We start from the raw sequence: 23,016 nt of genomic DNA on the forward strand, positions 1-23,016 counted from the left end.
ATATGAAAGCTTTCTTGGGGAGCAGGAGGGACTTCTTTCCCTGGACATTTGAACCTTTTGAAGAATTAGCTTGTAAGAAAACTACAGTGTAGCAAGGGAATGGCAGAACCAAGGCAGGCTGTTAAAGGAACACAGATTGCTTGCCAAGGTCACTGGTGCCCTGCATGCTTTCCCTAGAGCAGCATGATACCACAAACAAAAATGATGTTTGAGGAGAAGAAAGAAGAAGAATCAGAAACAGGTGTCTGATGTTTTTAAGGCACAGTACTGTCATAGAGGGATGCATCAGTCCTTCGTTGTGAATTATGTGCCTTCTTGGATTCTTCGTCAAGTCTACCATCTGGTAGTATGGACCTCTTACAAGAGCTCCTCATCTCATACTCTCCAGCCTGCACACATTGGTTTTGGCCCTGATGGTTCATTTGGCTTTACTCTCTGCATAGAACCATATTATGTGTAATATAATATAAAGCACGTAACACAAAGAAGAATACAGTCTTTATTGAAAGTAAAAGGGAGAAGAGCTTTTCTTAATGCATTCACAGAAGTTGACTTTGACATTGTAGAACTCAAAGGCATTCTAATCATAAAAATAAAGTTAGAGCAACTCAGATGTCCCAGAACTTGAAAGGAGTAATGTATCATTTTATGCAGTTCTAAAGTGCTTATTACAGATCTTATTTACAACTATTGTTTTTGAATCTACAGATGAGGAACATGAAGTACAGACCAAGAGAAAACGCATTCGAAGAAAGAAACTGAAAAACAGTTTACAAGACTCTAATATTTTACATGGAGAACAAGTAGAATCTGGAATGCAGGAGACTCTTGTTGAAGATAATTTACAGCTGCAGCAGATAGACAGCTCCAAAATCAGCAAAAACAAAAGGAGAAAAATGAAAAAGAAGCGACAGAAAGAAAAAATGAGAGCAGCCGGCTTGCTAACAAAAACTACTAGCGTGGATTTTACATATCAGCCTGACAAAAACAACAGAGAAGGAGCATCAGACTTAAAAGACACAGATGAAAAGGCAGATAGCATTCTGGATTTCTTGCAGGCAACACAGCAAATTTATTTTGCTGACAGTATGTATTACTTTCTACTTTTTCTTCTGTGAATACTACCACGCTGAGGAAAATAGATATGCACTTCTTATTTCCGTAGAATGGGCTAAGTCTACTAGAGAAGTCTATCTTTTGAACTCATGCAGATAATGAGAATTTATCCCATTTTCTGGTGTGTACAAGAAAACATCCATATCAACGTAAAACTTGTAGTCCTAATTGCTTTGTTTCTCCATGGACTAAATTCTTTTCTCTGAAAGCAAACATCCAGAAGTATTACTTGCTTTTGGAAATGCTCAGATGAAGGCAATAATTACTGTTCTAAACTGCTTTCATGTTTACTGTCTCCAATCCAACCTACTTTTCAAAAAGCTTTTTATACATTATTTGTAATGTGTAATGAAATCTAGACAGATTGCATTCAAGATGAAAGAGGAGGATACCGTTGGCATTGGGAAAGTGTGTTTTCATAAAGTAGTTGTGAAAAAGATGAATGTCAACTGATGTTTAATGCACTTTCTGCAGCACTTTAGATAGGATTACGTGGTTATGATCCCTAATAGCCTATTGTACTTCCTCTTTGGCCACTAAACACAGGGAAGTTCTCACTGTTGTAGATAAATGTGTTTCTTCCCTTGTCCTCTGAAAAGAGCTTTCTGTATGATGCTTTGTATGATGTCATAAACGCCTTCCAGAAATAATGATGTTTTAATGATAAGTATCATAATTATATGTACTTACACCGGATTCTGTTGGTATCTTCTAGACTCAATGTGTTTTCTCATAGGTAAGATATTGTGTTCTTTAGCTGCTCGGCTCAGAACATAGCTTTAAAATGATAATTGTCTTGTAAAGCTGAAAAAAAACAACAAAAACAGTGGAAATATTTTCCAAGTGCATGGCCTTGGCTGTCTTTATGGAGCTACATGAAGAATATTAAACAGCTTACCTACCTGTATGACCCACCTTAAGTTAGAGCTGTCAGCCCCACTCCCATAGAATTCATCTTCTGACTACTGAATTACTTTGAAAGCCCTGTTAGGATGACACGAGGGATTTCATGCTAATTTGTTTTCCTCAAGATTTATGCATAGAATTTTCTTTGCTTACTGTTAAAATATTTCTGCTGTGTCAAGTCTTCATGTGCTGTCAAGTATTTGAAAGACATCGTACTTGCTGGCTAATGTACCTCCATCATCAGATATAAGAATTTTACTACTTTGTTGTATGGCTAAGTAAATGTAGCCTACACTGTTTGCATGTGCAGTAGTGTAATTCCAGACTGACTGACTAAAACTGCAAACTCAGTTAACTATTCTGTTGTTAATACATGTCCGAGAACAGAAAACTGGTCAGTTCTGCACAGCTGTGTCAATGCAATACTTTTGACAAAACATGTGCAGGTAAGACATCACATCTGTGAGCCAGTGTGACTAACTTTCTTGCTAAATGAGTCTTAGTATATATGTTGTTCTGTCCTTATGCTCTTTGCCTTATCTAGTTTTTGTATCACGATGAATTCTATTGTCCTTTTTACAATTTCCCCTTTTATAATAGGTCAAATAATTAATTAAAAATAGAGCTGTTCAGTATGTGATATTTGCTTGTAAGTTGTTGTATAAAGGAAGTTGCCATCTGTAAAACTTCTCTGTGCATGTTGAATATTCTTATTGTTTTTCCCACTGTTTTTCCAGATAAATCAAAATGCTCCGATTCCACTGTAAATTCAGCTGCTCAGGAGCTTTTACAGTGTCTTGAATCTCGCAATGTGTCTTCTTTAGATGTAACTCTTTTACATCAGATGAAATCCCTTGTATTGCTACGGGATATTGACAGACTAAAGGATGCTTTGAAACAATTCCAAGAACATTCCATGATGCCTCCTGGTATGTACAATTGACACATGATCGTTCACTGATGGTCTTTTTTTGTGTGGACTAAAATCCAGATTTTTTGTGTTGGGAAGCTGTAAATAATTGTATACTAGTAAACCTATGCTTAGATGAGATTTGAAAGCATCATTTCCACAGAAAATGGAACAATTCCCCCTATTTCTTATTTAGTTATAAAACATTCCATATTCTTCAGTATTTGGAGAGTGCAAGATGATTACAGTTCTTAAAACACTTTATTTACCTCAAATACAGATTCTTTAAGATACAAAAAATAGATTATAGAAGCCCTGAAGGTTCTGATAGCTACAAAATGTCCAGGTATGCATGGAACAAAATCCTTCCTGCATTCAAGGATTCAGTTCAAGAATTAATCACAAGTCTAGATTTTATTATCTTAATTCTTGTCAGATAGTCTTGACAGATGTAATACACATTGCAAACTTAGCAAGACTCAACAGGAGTAGTGGTAATGGTAATTCTCCCCTTATTAAATGACCTGAATAAGCTTCTATTGATTAAATCCAAGTGGAACTGTTGAAGTGACCACAGTCAGGATATTCCTTATGGGCCTAACCCAAATTCTGTGGAAGATAGCAGGAATTCTGCTAGTTTTGCAGTCTCTAGGCAATCTGCCCTTTTTTCCTTTTCTATAGCAAAAATATCAAATTGAAGAGAAAAGAGAAAATATAAGCAAGTAAGAATCAAATCTATACAATTATGGTAGTTTTCAGGTGTGTGTATTTGTCACTTAAAAAAACAGAAAACAATTTGCTGAAGTGTTTTGGTTTTTTGTGTATGTGTTCTTTTGTTGTTGTCGTTTTCTTTTTAATTATTTTTTATTGTTATAGATACAAGCCTTCCAGTATCAGAAAGGGGCCTACAGGAAAGCTGGGGAAGGAGTTTTTATGAGGACAGAATGGCAGGGATATGACTTTATAATGTAAGAGGGTAGATTTAGACTAGATATTAGGAAGAAATTCTTTACTATGAGGGTGGTGAGACACTGGAACAGGTTGTCCAGAGAGGCTGGAAGCATTCAAAGCCATGGGCTTTGAGCAACCTGGTCTAGAGAGAAGTGTTCATGCCTATAGCAGGGGGATGGAACTGCGTGATCTTAAAGGTCCCTTCCAACCCAAACCATTCTGTGATTGCACAATTCTGTGATATTGTTATGAATTATTAAAGGATAATTAAACACCTGCTAAATATTAATTTGGCTCAGCCAAGTTTAGCAGTACATTCAATTAGTAATTGAGGAATTTCAGTGAATGAAAATATAATGCTCTGGATTTTTTCATTGAATTAGGCATTTAACAACAGATTTATTTTCCCTATCTTTGACTCAGTAATAGGCCGTTTAGTGCAGTTTTTAACATTTTAGATTTCTTTCCCAATGAGCAAGTGATAAAAGTCATGGTTATAAAGATTTGTTGTCTCAGTAGATTCAAGTATTTGTTATGGAGATGCAGCATAGGACTCTTCTACATATTAGAAGTCTCAATTATTTTTTGCCTTTGTTTTCTGATTTTGTTTTAACTTTACTGGGATGTGGTGTTCTAGAAGGAAAGGTTATTCCTTCTTAACATGGTGAAAATAAAGCATTTTTTCTTAATTTTAGTAGAGTGCCTTATTTTTACAAAATTAATCCGTTTTATTTCCTGTAGTTCACAAAACAATATGGTAACCCTTTTTCCTTTGACTACTACTTAGTGTGCCAGCACTGAAGCAGTAGTAGCAGGTGCTATGTTTGGTTCAGTTTTGCCTTTAATTCCATCTTTTTCATATACATGTACATTCTCCTTTCCTAAATTTTACAAAATAAACATATTATGATATAATTTTTATATATTTTTAAATTATTCTTCTGCCGGTTCCACTGGATAAGCTCTTGAATCTTGAATTTTAAACCAAAAAAGTCCTACTGGTATTTCCATTTTGTAGTCTTTAACAAAAAATACTCTGCAGTCTTCTATAAACTTAGGGAAGAGAATGTTTCGAATTCAAATAGGCAGACATTTCTACCAGTGAGAGCTTTGCAAGTCTAAATCAGAAAGCCGGTAGCCATTTGTAGAAGGCAGCCAGTTGTGAAGGATCTTCAAGATCCTTCACAATACAGTGAGCAAAAGCAATGAGATGCAACTGGAAGTGATGCTTCATTTGCTGTTTGGAGACTGGTTGAAATGAGAGCTGCTTAATTCTCATTTCACATCAATTATTACAGTGTAGGTGATCACCTAATTAAAAAAAAAAAGTAATTATCTCCTAATTTACAAACTTATTCAGCTTTTACTCATCAGCTTCATTCCATTATCTATTAACATTTTCCCTTTGCTGGCTTGTATCAAGTTTCAAATTATTCTTCCCTTGTTGCCTGGGAAATTATCACTCAGAGATGAGCCAGAAGCTTCCTTTAACTGTCTGTCTTTGGAGAGTTGTCCTTTATATGTACGTTTCCTTTGTGTGAGAGGTACATTTTGCACATCAGAAGTAATGCAGTTACTGTGTGCCAACAATAAGCAGGCTGGATACACAGAGGCCCTGCAATATCTAAATTAAACTTCTTTTTTTGTAATGTGCATTCAAAGAGAAGGAAATTAAATGTGAAAGCTGTATTAACATAACATTATAAAATCATCTTAAGTGTGATGTTATGCGATAAGCAACATAGGAATCCCTATCATTAAAAAAGAAATAAAGTTAAATAGAAGATCCTTGAATTAAGACAGAAATTTCAGGGCTTTAATAGAGCAGTCTTTACATGATTTAATTCAAGAATTCTGATTTTCAGCTCGAACTTTGTGAAGTTATTCTGCAGAAAGAAATGGAGACGATTGCACTCTTTTAGCCTTACCCAGATGATCATGTCATTTAAATCTCATTTCTTCTGGAATAATGAACCATAATAAAAAGGCTTTCAAATATATAACCCAAAATTGTATCTCATACAAATAACTGACATCCTGTAAGAAAATACTCCTGTTTGTATAGGAATTCATATGTATTAGCCTTCATTCTCAAATGCCTGTGGATTTACAGAAATTATAGTGAGAGATGAAAATAGATGTTCACACAACTCTTTTTCTTTAATGTTCAGATATCTCATAAAGATGTATCAAGAGAAATATTTTTTCTTTGTTTCAGATCATACCAAGCTCATCGTTACTCTGTTTCACTACTGGATTACAGATATCCTTCCTGCAGGGAACAGGAAGTAAAGCCTTGCTCATGTCCATATGTGCAGAGTTAAAATTTAATATACAAGCACTTAGTCAAGTAGTAATTATTCAGAAAGAGCAGTGTCGATATACATTCTACATCTTCAGGTAAATTAATTATTTTTTATTTTTACAAACTCCAAAAGACTAATAAGCAGAGTACAGATAGATGTAATCTGTGTTGTTGTCCAAGACTATGCATAAGCTGTGTGGCCTGAATCTTCAGCTGGTTGAGTATATGTATTTCATTTTGGGATAAGGGCCTTATCTAAAATGGTTTCAGCTTGTATCAAGTATTTTATTCAACAAATATAGTAATTTTTATGTTTATAAATGGATAGTTTCTTTCTGGAAGCACTTAAAGAACAGAAATGTATTTTTGTTTATAAATTTAAGGGAAAATGCACCTGAGGACTGTGTTTTTGCTGAATAAACTGATACATTATGGAAATAGATAAATTTCTATGTCTACATCATGTAGGTACTCTTTGAAATTATACAGGAATTTTGACTGCAGTTTCAGAATGACTCTTGCCCAATGTGTTTGTTTGGTGGGCTTCACTGACCACAGAACTATGGGACAGGGTTCCCGATGTAGTTACTGTGCAGTCCTTCTGCACCTGCATTTATCTTTGGGTAGATGTACAATAAACAATATCCATGGCATAGTTGTAAAATATTTTCAAATTCTGAAGAAAGCAGTGCTTTGTAAGTGAGGAACTCATCTCTCAGTTGAGTGATCCACCTGATAGATAATACAAATGAAGCTATTTCATATCATACTATTTTAGTTTCCCCATGATGGAGACAACATGTTTATCTCTTCCAGCATATTCTTGAAGATACATTGCTGGCAGGTGTACATATTACATCTGTTCTTACTTTGTGTTGTTTTGTTGGGTATACCCTACTGTGAGGCATTGTTTTAGTGATAGGCAAGTATATATTTCTTTCATACCTCTTTCTCATTAACTGAAATAAATAAATAAATAAAATAGGAGTGCTATCATGCTAAAGAACAGCAGGTGCAGAAACAAAGTCGTGTTATGGCTAAGGCAGGTGTACACAGGCATGGAGAGTGTGAGTTTGGTCTGTGTCTACTAGGAAGGATACATAAACCAGATCTCATACAGTGTATTTCCTGTTTTAAAGTTCCTAACTTGAATTGTTGCGGTCATTTTTCTCTGGTGTCGTGTGTGTCTCAGTCCCACAGCTGAAGGATGAAGAAAATACTACTTGAATGTAGATACTAGAATTGAACTAGATACTACATTGAAGGATCTCACAGGAAATTCATCACTTCATTCTCAGATTGAGATGTGAATGTTGTGCAGTAAATGGAGCCTAGTAACAACACAAAAAAGATATGTAGCATCCCATTAGGCAAGCATCATCTATCCTGTACAGTGAAAGTAGAAATTGCCACAGACTGGACACTGTCTTTAACAACACCAATGACTAACCCAGTCATCTCTTCTGGTTGGATGTCACTGCAGCTCACACATGCCTTTACTTCCTAGACACAAAAGCTTGCACACATTGTCAGCTGCCTTGAATATCAGCATAGACACTCAGCCTGTCAGATACCCCTGCTTGGATACTGGGCCTTCTTACTTGCCCTGTGGGTCTTCTGCTTCCCAGCTAGCCCTGCCTCACAAAATCCAAACAGGTGCATTTTCCCATCTCTTAAGCACTGAGCACTCACATAGGCACAAAAATCAGACTAGCAGAAAATAAAAATGTACTGGTCTCGAAGTTGCTGATGCTGAAACCCTCACTCGGTCCACTTGCTCTCAGCACAGATGTGAAGACTGATGTCACCCCAAGTCTGTCACCAGCTGGTGATTCACTTGCTCTACTCTATGCAGTGGAGGTTGTCTAGGATTTGCAGCACTCACAGGGTGTCAAGAATGAGGTCTACATGGAAAGATAAAAAAGAATTTAATTATAAAATGGGATTGACTGTGATGATCAGGCTCAGTGAAGTTAGGTAATTGAATTGACTTGTGCCTACTTACACGTGTCTGATCCCCTTTGTTCTTCCTCCTTGTGCCCCTTGTTCATCCCCAGTTCACCCTTTTTCTGTCTTTCAGCCTTTCTCGTAAGTATTTATTAATAAATTATGCATAGTCCCACAGGTGCCTTCAAGTATCCATGATCCAGTTGAACTTGTTTCTCTCTTCTTATTAGTTACGAAGTCCAGATTGGTGATATCCAAAGCTGTGCCTGAAGTTTCTTAATGGACCATCAATTAGTGACTGGGGAGCTTTAGTCCTTGCTATAATCTCTGTTATTGCTTGCTGTGGGTTTTGTTTATTGTTTTCTTCTTTACTTGTGATTCTCTTTGAAGTGAAAAGGTCCTCGATCTGATAATGCAAATGAAGCAAATACTCTCACATTCCACATACCCTTACAGATAGGCCATGTAACCTTAGTAATGACATTAACGTATGGTCATGGATCTGTTGTTTTATTATCTTCATTTTAACACATGTATGTCAAGAAAAGGGCTGCTACTGCCCTAGCCAACCAGAAGAGAGACTGCAGAAAGTTGCTTGGTTCTTCCTTACAGCAGAGAATACTGGAAGAACTAGTCAGTGCATACAAGCGCCTGTGCACACTGATTTTAGATGGGCCTATGCTTCATTTGCTTCCTATGTATTTATGGCCTTTCTGGAATTAATTACGAACAGTGCTAAGGGTTATTGGTTAGTCATGGACTGGGAGAAGCTGAGATTTGAAAAACAAAAAAACAGGTTATTGGTAATTAGGAAGAACATATTATGTATTTTTATTATTACATCATTATATATATCATTATATTTTATTATATAGTTATAATAATTACATATTAAATATATCATTATATTTTGTGCAGACTTCAACTGGTCCTAACAAAGCAAGCCTGGGAAATGCTTCAGAGCATAGCGGGTTAGAGACAGTGATATCTGATGTCTTTGTAAATGACCTGAAATATGAGCTGAATCTTATATTTATCAAGCCTACCGCTATTATAGTAGAAGAGATTAGAAAAAGTAGAGGGTAAAGTAAAATCTGAGATGTGTGAAGGTTTGGAAAATTGGACCGAATTTGAGTAGATGGGTTGTAGATTGTCATTGTAGATAAACCCTATCACACAGGAGTGTACTTGTTTCTGGAACAAGCACACCAAACAATGCTATGATAAACCATAAGATGCAGAAGGACTTTGGAGCAGTTTGTGAAAGTATCCAGCAGAAATATGTAGTTTAAAAGTGAAACAAACATTACTTATCCTATAATAATGTCTGTTAGGCAATGTGCTAAAAATTGCAGAGGAATTTTGGTTCTGTGTTTACCACCCTATTTTCACACACCACAATTTTAATGCCTGCTCACTTTTCTTTGTTTCTTCTCTAGAAGAAGTGATATTGATTCTCCCTATGCTTTTTATTGTTTAATTGAACAGGGTTATTACCTATTTGTCTGGAACACGAAAACTGAAAAAATTAAATGAATATCCATCAGTGAGCACTGTGTTTTTTACATTTCATGGCTCCTTCAGCATAGTGATGAAGCATTTATGGCTTTGTGTTCTCATGCTAAAGCTATCAATGACACAGGAGACAGACTTAAGTTTTACCTCCTGAATGTTGTTCAGTCTGTTGAATGTGCAATATGGTAGGATTTTTGAGGCATTTTTATAACAAATTTTGCATCAGAGAATTTCTGGCTGAACTGTACATACAGTATTATAAGCATATTTCAAACTTCTGGGAAGACAAAAAGTTTACATACATTTACATTTTACATTTAGAACTAATATAGACTCCAGGAATATGAAAAGTTTAGAGGTCAACTAGAAAGCAGTCTGCTTATGGATTCAACAGTTAAATTTCTTGTTCACCTAATTAAACATTACTTAGCAAGGGAGGATCAGTGGCACGATGGAAGAGAAGATGGGCTCTAAGTAGGTGCTAATCCCATCCCTAGGCTCCACATACAAGGGAGACGAGAGGCTGAAGTAGTTTTGAGCCTCTGCAGCAGAGACTGTGCTTGTCTGCAGGGATATGAGTCTAAAGCCATTATTGCTGTATATAAGTACCTATTCTATTCTCAAAATTGCCTGTATAGCCTTAATTCTTTTATTCTGTGGATATGTAATATGGGGAGCAGTCTCTAATGCTGTAGATTGTTACTGCTTCATAAGTGGTGCAGTATTTTTATAATACTTAGCAAAACTGCAGGGTTATAAATTCCCTCATGTCTTTTCTATGGCAGCTGGATTTTCTCCTCTGCACCAGTACAGGGGGGTTCTGCTCTGTGGGCTGAAACTCTGAAGTGACATGTTGAAAAGAAAGGCTTTCAAAAAAGAGAAGGATGGATGGGAAAAAAGTTGTGAGAGGCTGCATGAAAGCAGAGAATTGTTAAGCTGTCTTTGACCAAAGGAAACATCTTTCACTTCAGTGTATCATAAAATATCTGGTATATCATAAAAGCAGCCTACAGAAGTAGAGTGGTGTGTTATGTTTGTGCAGCATGCTACGCATGAAGCGTATCAACAAAAAGTAGTATCAAAAAACAGCAAACTGAGACTGTAAAAAAAAATGCTGATATTTAGGCCAACCTCAGCGTAAGTAGATTTTGTGGTTAATTGCATAAGCCTTAGATTGCACCTAAAGAGGGCTGCATTGCATGTGTTTGTGTAGCTCATTTATCTTCACTGTTAACTACTTGATCTTGTGCGTTGTATCTAAGTAATTTTTTAATGGGGTAATTATAATGTCTGGGTATTTCACAATTTTTAAAACGTGTTTTCCTTTGATGAAAAAAGTTTCTCCTTTTAAACTGCCAAATCTAATGAACTAAGCAGTGGGAGAAAACATACTACATAAATATCAAGAAAAAGCAGAGATTGAACAGTATTATGTATGTTTCCTATATTTAAAGATGATAGGAAAAGCTGTATATTATATGTATTATTTGAAAACAATATAAATGCTCCACAGTCAGCCAAGGCCAAACGTAGAGCTTTAATAAGGACATGCTCCAAATTGAGTGCTTAGGTTTGTAGAATTAATAGTGTGTGTTCATTTTAATGAACTGTATGTATTTGTAAAATAGATAAGCAAGCTGCAGTTCTCTTTTACATTGTAATATCTCAATCTAGGATATATAATGGGAAAAAAAAAAAAAAAAAAAGTGTTATCTAAGATTGAAAAGAACCACACAGAAATAGAGAAGGAATGAATCTGTGGTTCAATTCTTTTTCCGTTGCATCAACTGTAGGCTGTTTTAGGTTGCCTCAACTAAAGGCTGCTTTTCTGTTTCAAGATCTTGCCAGTCTTCTCAGTCCTCAGTGCACAGATGGTACCTCCATCCTCTCAGCCTCTGGTACTTAGATTCCATCACCCATTTGCTACATTTTCAGATCAGCATGTTTGTGCTTTTTCCCACAGTGCCCTCCACAGATCTCTTCGAAGAAGTTTTTCTATCTTCCATTACTTCTCCTTTGCCACAATGTGGCCCAAAAGCTCGGCAATAGATAGGTCAGTGGTGTGCTAAGACAACTGCCTACTGTGCTGACTAATGTGACTGTGTACTCTCACATCAACCTGCCTATATTCTCATCTGTTTACTCTTTCTTAGAAGAGCAGCAGTTTGATACAGAGATTCAGACCTCATCTGCAGTGTGGTATCCAGGTATGGGGCCCCCAGCACAAGAAGGATGCAGAGCTCTTGGAGCGGTCCAGAGGAGGACCACTAAGATGATCAGAGGGCTGGAGCAGGTCTCTTGTGGGGAAGGGTTGAGGGAACTGGTCTTGTTTAGCTTGGAGAAGAGAAGGCTCCAGGGAGACCTCATTGTGGCCTTCCAGTACTTGAAGGGAGTGTATAAACAGGAGGGGGAACAGCTGTTTACGAGGGTAGATAGTGATAGGACAAGGGGGGAATAGTTTTTAAATGACACAGGGTAGGTTTAGGTTAGATATTAGGAGGAAGTTTTTTACACAGAGGGTGGTGACACACTGGAACAGGTTGCCCAGGGAGGCTGTGGATGCCCCATCCCTGGAGGCATTCAAGGCCAGGCTGGATGTGGCTCTGGGCAGCCTGGTTTCATAGTTGGCGACCCTGCACATAGCAGGGAGGTTGAAACAAGATGGTCACTGTGGTCCTTTTCAACGCAGGCCATTCTATGATTCTGTGGTTCTGTGACTATGGGTTTGCAAAGCATCAGCACAATGAATTTCTATTACATCTGAGGTAGCAGCGTGTTAGGGTAATGTAACAGGCTAAAGTGTTATCAAGAAAGTGCTAGAAGATTTTGTAAGCAAAGTTAAAAAATCGAATAATAATTGTCAATTGCACACATGATCTGTCTGCTAAAAAATAGTACCCTTTAGGGTAGTATCCATCTGTAGTTTGCTAAGGAAAGTTTGGAGGTGGGATTAATTTCTCCTAACTTCTGATGTCAGTAGTGTCAGTATTACCATCTGAGAACCTTTATAATTGCTCAGATGAAATAGATCCCTGTACAGCCCTGTATTTCTGATTGTTTCTAGATATCACTTTTAGGATGATAACAGGAGTACAAAGAGAATTTATGTCTTCAGATTGGCTGCTATGAGAGCATGAACAGGCAGGAAACGTCTGCATTGCAGACATCTGGATCTTACTGAAAACAAATGCAATTTGTTGCAGTTGAAAAAAAAAAAAAACCAAAAAAACAGGAAGGTACACATTGCATTAACAGACCATCACTGCTCAAGGTGCTAGTCTGGTAGAGACAAGCTCCTTCAGCTTGGACAGAGCCATATCTCTTTCTTGCTTCTTCTGCAGGGAAACCAGTGCCCAGGAATGTTAAAAGGGAGAAGAGTAAAGAGTTATATACAGCTGTTCTTGGAACGTGCTGTGGAGAGGCTTCTTCTTTTCCTCTCATTCCCATTTTCCCTTTATGTACTCATGCACAAGGTGGTCTTCACCACTTACCATGTAGGCTCAGTAAAAGATGGGACTGTAATTTAGTTCTCCTCCCTCCTCCAGTAACAGCAGTAAAGTGGAAGTGAACATAAAAGCACAACAAAATAACCATTGCTAATTATAGCAAACCGATTACCCATTGCCTATGTTTTAGAGAATGAACCAATGTTGAATATAGAGTTGATTCACAGTAGTGGTCACCAAGTTCTGTAGATGTAACGATAGCAGGTTTGATCTAAATCTGGCATGTTAGGGACTTAAAATGAAGGTCATGTTCAAATCTTATTTGAATTCATGGAAAGCATCTTTGCCTATTACCATTACTATAGTGCTGGATTCTATTTACATTGATAAACAGTTAAAATACTTGACATGTTATTCAATTAAATCTTTCACTGCTAACTGACAGACCAAAGTGCATTGATTTTTCCAGCCGCATTAAGCAAAGTACATGGCACTGTGTTTCATTAGCCTGTCTGCTTAACCCTTTCACATTAATTCAATTACCCAGTATAAAATTAATCTGTAAAATATTAAATAACTCTGAACTTTTAAATTAGAAGGCAATGCAAGGATATATTCATCTTGATAGTTCCTGACATATACTTATTACTGGGTGATTTGCAATCTGCTGTGAATCACATTGTTCTACAGATGGCAAAAGTCACTCAAGCTTTTTTTTTCTCTGTAAATTGATAGATTCATGGAGGTTAAGGCTGGAAAGGACATAGGATTATCTTCTACAACCCCATCTAAATATCAGGTCATAAATTTCCCTTGTACTTCAGGGTGAGGATCGGTGACTTGAAACTGACAAAAGTGCAATTTGTTGGTTTGGGGTTTTTTGCTGAAGTCTTTGGAGACAGGCAAGCTTGATTTAAAGACATCAAGAAATGAGGACTTAGCCCCTTCTCTGCTCATTCATTTCAGTACTCAGTCACTTTCACTGTTAGAAACTTGCATTATTTTTAATTTTGGTTTGACTAGGTTTATCTTAAAACCATTCATTTTTAGTATTCTTTTCTTCACTAGATGATACAAGTCCCTCACTGGCCAATATTTTCTGTCTGTGAAAGCATTTGAACACCACAATTAAGCTAAAGTGCACCCTCCTACTTGGAATCCTAAGAATTCTCTCTAAATTATTTGCTTTAAGGCATTTTCTACAGTCTTCAAACTGTTTTTATGACTCTCTTCTATTTTCTATCTTTTGGTATTTTAGTTTTGTTTTTTTACACCTTTGGAGAACAGGAGCCCACAAACTGCACACAAACTTCATTTTAAAATCGCAGCACTTTCATTCTCACACCATTGTTCATATCCACTTTTTGCCATAGGATTGTATAGAGACGCCATGTTGAATTATATGCAATACAATTACCTGTAGTTAATCTTGGCATTTATAGCTTTCCAGCATGTAGTCCCTGATTCTGTCCTTCTAGTTCTTAAGTGTCTGAGCTTTTGTTTGACAGTATTAATACTGATGTTCTTTTACTGTGCCGGGGTCAGTAAATGATGGATTGTTTCACATGCCTATACTGCTTTCATTAATAACTGCTTGCTATCTGCTAACCCTGCTGTCATCTGCAAATCTTAACAGCAATGATTGTACATTTTCCTATAGTTCATTAATAAAAATGCTGAACGCTATTGAATCTAGTCTTCATGAGATCCAAAGAGAAACAATATAACAACTACCTGTTTCTACCTCCTTTTTGAAGATGGAGCGCTGAGGTCATCTAGATGATTTCAGATGTATTTAATCTGCACTTTATTGTCTTTTTATGCTTTTTCTCCCTTTGATCAGAAAGTCACATGGCACTGGGTGACTTCCAAGGAACCTAAATAGCGCAAAGTGTAATAATGACTGCACTTCTTCAGCTTTCTGCAAGAACAAGCATTGTTTTAGATAGGAGGCCAATCAAAAGACACACAAAAAAAGATAAAGCAAAAAACAACAACAAAACTATAAAACTGTTATTAAAGTATGTTTAAGGGGAAGCAGAAAAGCTGAAAAGCAGTCACAGTAAATACCCTTTCAGCTTTGTCTTGTATATTTATTTTGAATTGGTTGCTCTGCGGGGAATCATTTGTGTTGGTTAAGAATGTTTATTCTGAAAGATTCCCTTTTATAAAAAAAAACATCAAAGGGAAATTCAGAGTTGTTTCTTTTCATGCAAAATGTGATCTGTAGCTTGAGTTCTGTCACCACGTTTCCAGTATTCTCTATGTTCAACAAGACAGTCTCATGGTGCTGTCTAATGTGTGTGTTATCAGTTGTGCTGCATTTCTTCCAGCTGGTTATTAGAGATCCTTGCAATAAGCACATTAACTACTGATGAAATACAGTTTTGAGACTTAGAAATTTGCGTAGGAAGTCACGCCCACAGTTTTCTGGAGGGGTGTGCAGAGTTTTTACAGAAGCAGTTCTGTATAACATTGATATAGCATTGACCTGTTAACTCTGAGTATGAGCATTAACTACCTAAACATCTACACCCTGATCCATTGTTGGATGCAAGTGTGAGGATTTGTCAGAGATATTCATCTAACTTCAACTTGTTCTCCCAGCTTCTGCTGCTCATGGAGTGCCAAGCTGCAGAGGAGAGGCAGGTGGTATGAAGAACCAAAAAGCAAGCTGTGCTAACGTTTTCTGCTGGAGCTAGAAATGTTATAGAGAAGCCCCATTTACTCTGCCCAGAGCTGTCACAGTCCAGAAGTAAGCAGGAGAAGATTCTCAGGAGGATCTTTATATGAGACCAAGCTGCCTGTGGGATTCCCACTTGTGTGCAGTGGTTCAACGCTCTCACAGCTCCTTTTAGTCAAGGCTGTATCACAGCCTGGCCCCAAAGCTGCACAATGGAAACACAAAGGAGTAATAACAGGATAACAACGCAGCAACCAGCAAAGTCACAGTACATCCAATTAGCGTAGGAACTAAGCGTGAAAGGAAAAGGATTTTAAAACAACTTGTAACTAGAAGTACCACTCCTACACCAGCTGCAGGAGCCTGCAGTTAGAACACAGAAGAGAGAACTGAAATGTTTTGTAACTGAAACTGGAAAAAAGAAAAACAACAACGAAAAGCAGCCAAAGAAAAGAAACATTCAGAGCTATCCATTGGCTTATTTTAATTATGTGAATCAAGCTGCTACAGCTTTATTTGAGTAAAATCTAATTGCTCCAAGCAGAATATGACCTGTGGCTGTAGAAACCCCTCAGGAACAAGCAGGTAGAGTGTAGCCTTCTGCTCCCAAATTATGACTCTGTGCTAACACAGAACTTGGCTTTTAGGGTTCCAAGAGGTCCTTTAATTCTCCCCTATGCTTTTTAGGGAGAATAGAATAAAAGGAGGAAAAAAAGAAAAGAAAGAAAAAAAGCAGTGTTTCTGTCAGAATGCCCTGGAAACATCCATTCTTTCAATCCAGTTCCCTCATGCATAAGCAAAAGCCATCAAAGTTAAATGCCAAGCCAAGAATATTTCAAGTGTCCCCATCAGGGCACCTGGGACACAAACACTTAGCTGACTGCTGCTGTGTTTCTAGGTGTCCAGTCCACTTTCTCAATAATTTGCAAGGCTTCTCCTCTACTGGATGTGTGAGGTAGCTCAGCAGAGTGAAAAGTAGTTTCAAACTACTTGGCATGTACTGTATGATGGAAGTCTGAGTGTGGCCTCATCCTGGGAAGCAGCTGGAAACAGTGACTTACCAAGGTGCGGTGGATGGGATGGAAGCAGAAATGGAGCTATGCATGTTTGAGTCTGCTGTTTCCCCTGTAAGCAGTGATTCCCAGATCTATTTTGTTCTGTTTAGCAACGTTCTTGTGAACTACCTAAGACCTGTACTTTTAGATGAGAGTGGCAAGAAACTTGGAAGGTGAAAGTCACAAAGTTGAGATGGCATTGAGCAAGTATCTCTAAGAGGACAGTCTTTTGGATAACAACTAAGGGTCCTTCATCAACCTTAACGCAGAGCCATTTGTCCAATGCTGATCCAAATCATAGGATTTAGTTATCCACAAATTTTCGATGCTTTGAACTTCAGACTTTCAAATAGGAATTTTTCTGTTTGAAGTCAAGAAGTCCTTGTTACCTTCTTTTTTTCTGAGTCCCTCAGTTTGTTGTTGTGAGTATACGGGATAAGTCATCTGAAAACCTACCCAATAAAGGCATTCTACATACAGTTTCTGCTGCTTCTGTGGTATTAAATCTAAATCTGTGGACCTGGGTGTTATCTCAGTGCATGGAATAATGTGCTTGCATTGCTGTCCATTATGCCCTGCAGGAATATTTACTTTCATTCCCAGTCTGGCAGTGTGTATTTGTGAGTAAGCAAGAGTCATTGCAGCTGAGCATTCTGTTCTGTGCAGTGCCCTCACACGGCGGAGATAACAGCATGCCAACTCAGTTCAAGAGCGTTGTGCAGCACGATATTACTGTATAACTGTCAGTGTTGCTTTGGTGTAGAAGCTTCCTCCAGGCACCCACAAGACAGATGGCTGTCAGTCCATAGTCATTCAACTCTGTATTGCAATTGGAAAGAAATACAAACTAAAAGTTCTAACTGTCTCTACTAAGCAATTTTACAGCTGTCTATCTGAAATTAATGCATCCTTTCTTGCTTGCATTGCTTTTTTATGGTGATACTTTTTTTTCCCCCAATACTACACTGTGAGTAAGTAAGCTTCCACTGAGCTTTTAATGCTCACAAAAACACAGGACACTAAGATCCAAGATCCATTCTTCAAACTGTAGGAAACCAAGCACAGAAGGATTCTACAAAGCAGTATAAATAGAACACTTCTTATAGGCCAGTGTAAAAAGTAGTTTCTTCTATCAAAGGACTTTTGTATAAAAGTTGAGGATTCAACTTCCTGGTCCTGGTATTGGTCAGACCAAGCAGAGGTGAAGTCTTACTGGACCCAGTGCTCATGAGTGTGGAGCAGATTGTTAAAGAGGTTAAGACTGGAGGAAGCCAAGGTTGCAGTGACCATACTCTGATTGAGTTCATGGTCTTGAAGAATATGGGCCTGGCAAAAAGCAGAGTCAGGACTCTGAACTTCAGGAGAGTGAAATTCCAGCTGTATAAGGAATTATTGCATGAGATCCCCAGGGAGGTTGTCCTTGGGGATGTCAGAATGGAACAGAGCTGGCAGATCTTTAAGGATACCTTTCTGAGAGCACAAGAGCTCTCCATCCCCCAGCATAAGAAATCAAGCAGAAGAGGCAGGAAACTGGCATGGCTGAGCAATTGAGGGAAAAGAAGGAAAAGTACGGGCAGTGGAAGCAGGAATGAGTGGCTTGGGAAGAATACAAGCATGTCATACAAGAAATATGAAGAGCTCTTGGAGGACCACAAAGATGATCAGAGGGTTGGAGCACTTCTCTGATGAAAAGTTGAGGGAACTGCTCTTGTTTAGCTTGGAGAAGGGAAGACTCTTGGGAGATCTTATTGCAGCTTTCCAGTACCTGAGCAGAGCTTACAAGCAGGAGAGAGGCTGACTTTTTACAGTCTGATAGTGACAGGACAAGGAGGAATGTTTTTAAACTAGAAGAGGGGATATCTCAGAGCAACTCTTAGAGGATGGTGTGGCATTGGCTTACGTTGCCCAGGGAAGCTGTGGATGCCCCAGCCCTGGAGGTGTTGGGTAGAGTCCTGAACAGCTTGATGTACTGGTTGGTGCATGTTATTAAAAACACAGATTCACCATTTATGTTCGAACAGGTTCCATATTTGTTCTGCAGTCCTATTCAAATGATTTGGTTGCTTTCTTGACCTCTTACTGAGCTGACATTTTCATAGAAACGCTATTTCATTTCCTAATGTTCTTAATTAGCCCATGTAACTGCGTGCACAGCTTTGTTATGCCTTACATAGAATTTTGTCTACCATTTTGTCACAAGTTGTTCATGGTCAAGCTGTGCTTCTGCAGCTCTGCACAGTCAGCTTTCAGTTGTAGTCACTGTAATATACATAGTGGAATCAGCAGTCTTGGTTCTCCCATTATTCATCACCTTTTTTCGGGTCATTTGGGACTTTGCTGAGCTGCACAGATCTTGGCACAAAGTCCCATAGGATTGCATTGGTGATTTCCTTCTGGTGGGACTCTTGCATTCCTGCTTTTGCTTTTGTGTCTTTTAATTGCTTATTCATACAAATGAGGATCCTCTTAGCCCACGTGACCTCCTTTTACAACTTGTTTTTTTTGTTTGTTTCTTTGTTTCAATTTAAAAAAAATCCAGCTTAGTGCACAGCTTAACCCCTTATTATAAAGGCTTGTGAAATATATCTTCCCTTTGCAGAAGTTTTATGGACTGTTGCCCAGTATATTTTTGCATGTGTCTGCTCATTCTTTTCCTTGCATTGGTTACTGCTGATTTGCTGAACAAAGACATCAGGTGTACTGGTCTCAGAACCATGGAATCACAAGTTGGAAGGGACCCACAAAGGTCATCATGTCCAATTCCTAGTTCCAGATAGGACCACAAAAGGGAAAGACCCTTCCCTGGACCCGTTGGCATGCTGTGCCCATAGTTCCTCAGACCACCTCTGGATCCCTTTGTTAAAATGATCCATGTTAGCACCATGAAGGCCTCTGATACTGACGCAATTCCCAGAGGTTTCACAGTTATGTTATTTCATCCTTTAGTTAGTTTAGAGCTGTTAGGTGAATGCTTTCCGGTCCTAGTGATCCTTAGCATCGTGTCATGGGAGATACAGTCTCTGAAGAGAGCAGTCAGTCCTAAGTCCATTGCGTCGTGTTTAAATGCAGGCGTTCACTGCTGTTCCCCTCTTGTTTTGCTTTCCACCTCTAGGTAATTTAGATTCTCTTTTAATCATTTCTGTTTGGCCTTACAGACAGACAGCCACAACACTTAATCGGAATAAAGTCTGCATAGTGAAAAAAATAAACATTATAGAAATGCTACTCCTTTGATTAATGAATTTTTCATGCTTTACCTCCTGCACAGGTTGTTTTACACTCTACTGATGCTGATGAAAGAATCTTCCAGTGTTCATCTAGAGAGTTCATACCACAAGGAATGTACCTTTACTCAGGATTATACCTGCAAATAGATTGCTGATCATGCTAAGTAGTCACGATTGTGCAGGCACAATGCCATTCCAGAAATAATAGAAGTCCTATTAAGGGATTAGTGCATTTAAATAGGAATACAGATAGTCATGGATGGAAACTGTATGTAATTGGCAATGTGAAGACAATTACAAGGAAACAAAACAAGTGGAAGTGTGTGAGAACATAAATTCAACTCAGAAAGTTTCCACTAAATCCATGTAATTACAACTTTGAAGCATTTTCTGTCACTCCTGGAACGCTACAGTAATTTTTATCTTACTATAATGCAGTTTTAAGTTTTACAGGACAATTTACAGCCTTTTAATATTTTATGTAGACTAATTCATTATTCTGTTGCATTGGAAATATGCAGCATGGAAATATACAGCATCCAGGCTTTTATATCTACCAGAATGAATCAAAGTATTTACATTTTCCAAATTAGAAACTATATGAGTGATACAGATCTGGATATCCATTATTACCAAATGTAAAGGACATTCCTATCAGGCCACTAAGGAAAATGCTAGACAAATAGTTTAGATACATGGGTCTGTGTGTGTCCAACCGTTTTGCTTGCCTAGGTCACACTGAGTAAGGAATTGTCTTGAGCTGCATATGAAATATAGTGTAGTTTATCTAAGTAACAAAATGTCTTTTTAAAATTTTTTAATTTTTCTTAAAACATTTGAAAAAGAGGGCAAGAAAATCATAAAACTAGTGGAATGGGCATGTATGATTTAGAACTTACTGATGTTCTCATGCATTTCTTTATGTAGTAATGGTAAATTTCTGTAAACTTCTGCATTTTAGAATAGCTCAAGATTCAGTGTTACTGTGATAGAACGTGCCTTTCAGAAGGATATTCTTCAGGTTCTAGCAGGTAGGTCAGGTGCTTTGGAGTTTGAGTTTGAAGAAAACCAAAGAAAAATGAAAAAAAACACAGTCTTTTTCAGATTTATGACTCAATTTATAAAACCATATGGAATGCAATAACCCCACACGTTTAGGGTATCTGAAAATAGTGTTTGAAAAGAACAGAGATGTACCAGTGTAATGGTTGGCTGGAGTTGTGTACTTCTGTTGTAAATCAGTGCTTTAGAAGCAGAACTAAAATTATGGTCATGATTTGAATGCATCCATATTATCTTGAAACGAAATCCTTTTCCACTTAAGAGTCCTAGTACCCCAAACATCCTTACTGTAGATACTGTTCCTAGCTACAGAAAAGCAAGTTACAGATGGCAGAGTATGGACTAAGTACAGGACTTAGTGTCTATAAGGGGTCTTTCTCATATGTAAAATATGATAGTTCTTCACAAGCCTCCATTTGCAGGCATCACAGATGATCTCATGGCCTTCTAAACCTCAGCTAACACACCCAGATACCTGCACTTCTGGAATTACATGCCAGAAGGCTATTTCTTAAGATTTATCATTTATGTGATTCACTTTAAAACTCGACATATGTGTAATAGGATGTCAGTGTGGGATGCAGAGGAGGAGGAAAAAGAGCCCTGCTCAGTAGCTGCACATGCATCTGCTCATATGTGCAGATTTACTGATGAGAAAAGGTCTCAGCAGCAATATAGAACTGGTAGGAATGATCTGTCCAGTTTCTTACAAGTGGTTCGAATTTCAGTGGCTCTAGGCTTTGTGTACACACGCGTTGGATAAGTAATAACCCAGCAGGTCAGTATAGCTGTTTGCTGTTTATCAAGCTGCATAAGAGATCTGGAAAACTATGTGATGGAGCCACTCATAATCTGAGACCCTCTGCAGATGGAGCGAGGGAGGTCTGTGAGACCGTGGAATCTGTCAGTCAAGCTTTCTATTGCATCAGCTGCAGAGAGAACAAAGCAACATGAAGAGTTCTCATCACAGATTGTAATAAATTTTCTCATATTGTTCTCACAGTGACAAACACCCACTGAGCATTGACTAGCCAGGAGCACCTGTTTAGCCTGGTACATGAGCCAATATGTGGTGGGTGGCTTGAGGTAGATGGAGTCTAGTGAACTTTGGGAAGGAGAACAGAGTTAGGGGCCATGCCTTATTCCCCCCTCTTTGCACCATCTTTTCTAAGTGGATGTTTCAGGCACTTCACAGGAAAGAGCCTAGTGCCTTGTTCCTAGCTGTGTTCTTGAGTAATGAAATGTCTTGTGAGCTCTTCCAGATAGATCCATAGGTCTGCCTTAAGTTTCTCTGGCCAGATCAGCAGTGAAACAGAAGTTGAAGAATGGCATTACAGCATATGAATGTACCCACCTTGTTCACAAACTGTCAGCATTGCGTTGTATGTGCTTCCATTACACTGCCTTGCTGAAGTATTTGCACATGCTCTAAGTAGTAGGACTGCTGCAAGACAGTGCATTACAGTTCTCATTCGAGGGTTATCTGGGACCTCTGGGACTTCCCTTGGAAGTTTGTTGACTTATTCCAGATAAGAACCTTCCCAAAATAATGGATGTAGATAAATCTTAACACCCATGTAGTTCCCAGTCCAGTGAGAACAGCCCAGCATCTCTGGTAATTTAAAAGCAGCAAGCCATAATGCTCTTGTTAAAAAAGATAGCCATTATTCCACCATGGGTTTTAAGGAGTGGTTTTAAAGCAGAAAACACAACAGGGAAGTGCTTATGCTGCAATATCACTTGTACAGCAGATGTGGACAAGCTTCTACCCTCTTTCATCATTGTGTCTCTATCTGCTAGTTCAGTTTTCTGTTGCAGTCCAACCCCCAGTTTCTGCAGAGTTGTATGAATGGTTACAGTAGAGACAAACATCAGAGTTACCAGTGCTGTGAG

General features: G+C 38.1%; 1 protein-coding gene across 3 annotated transcripts in view; it reads left to right on the forward strand.

Moving 5' to 3' along the window:
* ERICH1 (glutamate rich 1) overlaps positions 1–23,016 on the forward strand; it is an 85,371-nt gene that overhangs the window by 53,749 nt on the left and 8,606 nt on the right. For 2 of the 3 annotated variants that reach the window (XM_015859339.2, XM_015859340.2), the window contains 2 exons: positions 709–1,086; positions 2,760–2,951. In XM_015859339.2, the coding sequence (XP_015714825.1) occupies positions 709–1,086; positions 2,760–2,951 (570 nt within the window). Of the gene's footprint in view, positions 1–708; positions 1,087–2,759; positions 2,952–6,101; positions 6,284–23,016 lie in introns of all 3 variants that reach the window. The other variant, XR_001554412.1, reaches the window with a different exon arrangement.

This window comes from Coturnix japonica, chromosome 3 (assembly GCF_001577835.2).
Source record: "Coturnix japonica isolate 7356 chromosome 3, Coturnix japonica 2.1, whole genome shotgun sequence".
Taxonomy (NCBI): domain Eukaryota; kingdom Metazoa; phylum Chordata; class Aves; order Galliformes; family Phasianidae; genus Coturnix; species Coturnix japonica.